The 2,160-nt window shown below is 41.8% G+C and overlaps 1 protein-coding gene across 1 annotated transcript in view; it reads left to right on the plus strand.

Moving 5' to 3' along the window:
- Nucleotides 1-41: 41 nt before the first annotated feature.
- LOC107300537 (integral membrane protein GPR137B-like) overlaps nucleotides 42-2,160 on the plus strand; it is a gene marked incomplete at its 3' end in the record, with an annotated part of 14,156 nt that continues 12,037 nt past the window's right edge. The window contains exon 1 of the mRNA XM_015829855.1: nucleotides 42-463. Within this exon, the coding sequence (XP_015685341.1) occupies nucleotides 95-463 (369 nt within the window). The remainder of the gene's footprint in view (nucleotides 464-2,160) is intronic.

A 2,160-nucleotide genomic window follows, 5' to 3' on the forward strand; every position in this document is an offset into this window, starting at 1 on the left:
GGCGGCGGCGGCAGCGGCAGCAGCAGCAGCAGCAACAGGAGCCCCAGCCGGCAAAGTTAAGCGCAAGCTCTGCCCGTCCGGATCCCGGGCGCCGATGGAGGCCCTGGAACGGGACGCGCTGAGGAACGGCAGCCTCCTGCCTACTCTGAGCCCGGCTGTGCCGCCGTTCGTGAAGCTGGGTCTCACCGTTGCCTACACCGTCTTTTATTCGCTCCTCTTCCTGTTCATTTACATCCAGCTCTGGCTGGTCCTGCACTACCGGCACAAGAGGTTTAGCTATCAGACGGTCTTTTTATTTCTGTGCCTGCTCTGGGCTTCTCTTCGGACGGTGCTCTTCTCTTTTTATTTCAAGGACTTTGTCGCCGCCAATTCCCTCCGCCCCTTCGCCTTTTGGCTCCTCTATTGCTTCCCGGTGTGCCTCCAGTTTTTCACCCTGACGCTTATGAACCTTTACTTCACCCAGGTAAGGGAGGGAGGGAGGGACGGCCGCTCCTGCGCTCGGGTCGCTGGGATCGTGGCCGGATTGGCGCGGTGCTATGGCAAGAGATCGCCCTTTAGGATTGTTCTTTAGGAAATGTCAGGCGGGCTCATATGCTAGTACAGGGGTTCTCAACCTTGGCAACTTTAAGACTTGTGGACTTCAACTCCCAGAATTCCTCAGCCAGCAAAGCTGGCTGAGGAATTCTGGGAGTTGAAGTCCACAAGTTTTAAAGTTGCCAAGGTTGAGAACCCCTGTGCTAGTAGAACCGCCATTAACCGAAGCTGTGGGGCTACCGGCCCCTTAAAAGTGGACATTTGGAGGAGGAGCTCCAATTTGTAGAGAGAGACGGTAGCAACCACAACAAAAACTTCTTACTCAGCCAATTGGACAGACCAGCTGATTTTACAAGGTTTCACAATATAATATAGCAGAGAATCTGGATCTCAGTTGCTCTTAAGAGGAGGGAGAGAAAAAAAATATGATAAACCCAAGATTTCCGACCATTTACTTTGATGCAAGATTTCCATCAGGAATAACTCCTTCCTCTTTCTCCTCACCAAAAATTACATGGTTCACAACTGGAGCATTACGTTAGTGGTGTCTTTAATTTTATTTTCTTGTTAAGTGAAGACTGATGATTTTACATGCAAAGCAAGTCTTTCCTTGAACACTGGTGTAGGTGCAAAATTTCTAAATGAGATCATGGAGATAGGAAGCCTCAAACTATTCTTAAGGATCCTTCAATTAACAACATGCTCAGAGAGGCAGCAACCCTGTTTTGCAGTGTTGTGTGAATAATTGAAAGAGTTTTTGAAAGAAATGTATATTATACCCTTTTAATGTTTTGAAATACATTAAATAAATGCTAAGGAATATCAATGATAAATTTAGTCTTTAGTAATAAGTAGGCTTTACTGAGATTCTTCTTTTTATAGAAACAGGAGCAAGAAAAAGTTAGCATTACTGAAATTTTAAAGAAGTTAAGCAGAACATTATTTTAAAGTAGGAAGTAGGGAGGGGTCCCATTGATCTCAATGTTGTTTCTTCAGATAAATAGGTTGATTGAAGTTTAGCTTCAGTGTTTCATATTATAATGATTTATACCTTTTATTGTGATTGTGAAGTTGGACCAGAATCACTCATTAAAAGTGCCTTAATATTCATAGATATATCAGTCTTCCACTACATGCAAATGAGATAAAGTTTTATTACTATGGTACTGAAAACAGGGACTTGCAAAAGTATTACACAGCAACCAATTAAGTTTTGGCACATATTATTTGTTAGAAAGAGGCTAAATTGAAAGAATATAGCCAGGTTCACACATTGCACTAACAAATAGTTTGACTGCTGTTTAATGGATAAGTAACAAGCATTTAGATAGAATAATGTCAAAATATATAGTACTAAGTCATTCACAAACTGCTGTTCTTGCATTTTTACTTCACTGGAAATAATTACCACTAAATATAATGGGAATTGATTCAGAGAAGCACATTTAAAATTGTGATTCAAGGTAAACATGTTTAAAATTGCATTCTACTTACTATAGTCAAAGAGATTCAGATAATCAGATGACAAGTTTGACTTGTAAGTCTGCATGTTGCCACAGAGTACCCCTTTAAATATTACATCTACATTGTCACATCAGACATGCATGGACAAGTATAAAAGGGAAG

This window comes from Protobothrops mucrosquamatus, unplaced genomic scaffold, assembly GCF_001527695.2.
Source record: "Protobothrops mucrosquamatus isolate PMUCROS unplaced genomic scaffold, P.Mucros_1.0 scaffold7370, whole genome shotgun sequence".
Taxonomy (NCBI): Eukaryota; Metazoa; Chordata; class Lepidosauria; order Squamata; family Viperidae; genus Protobothrops; species Protobothrops mucrosquamatus.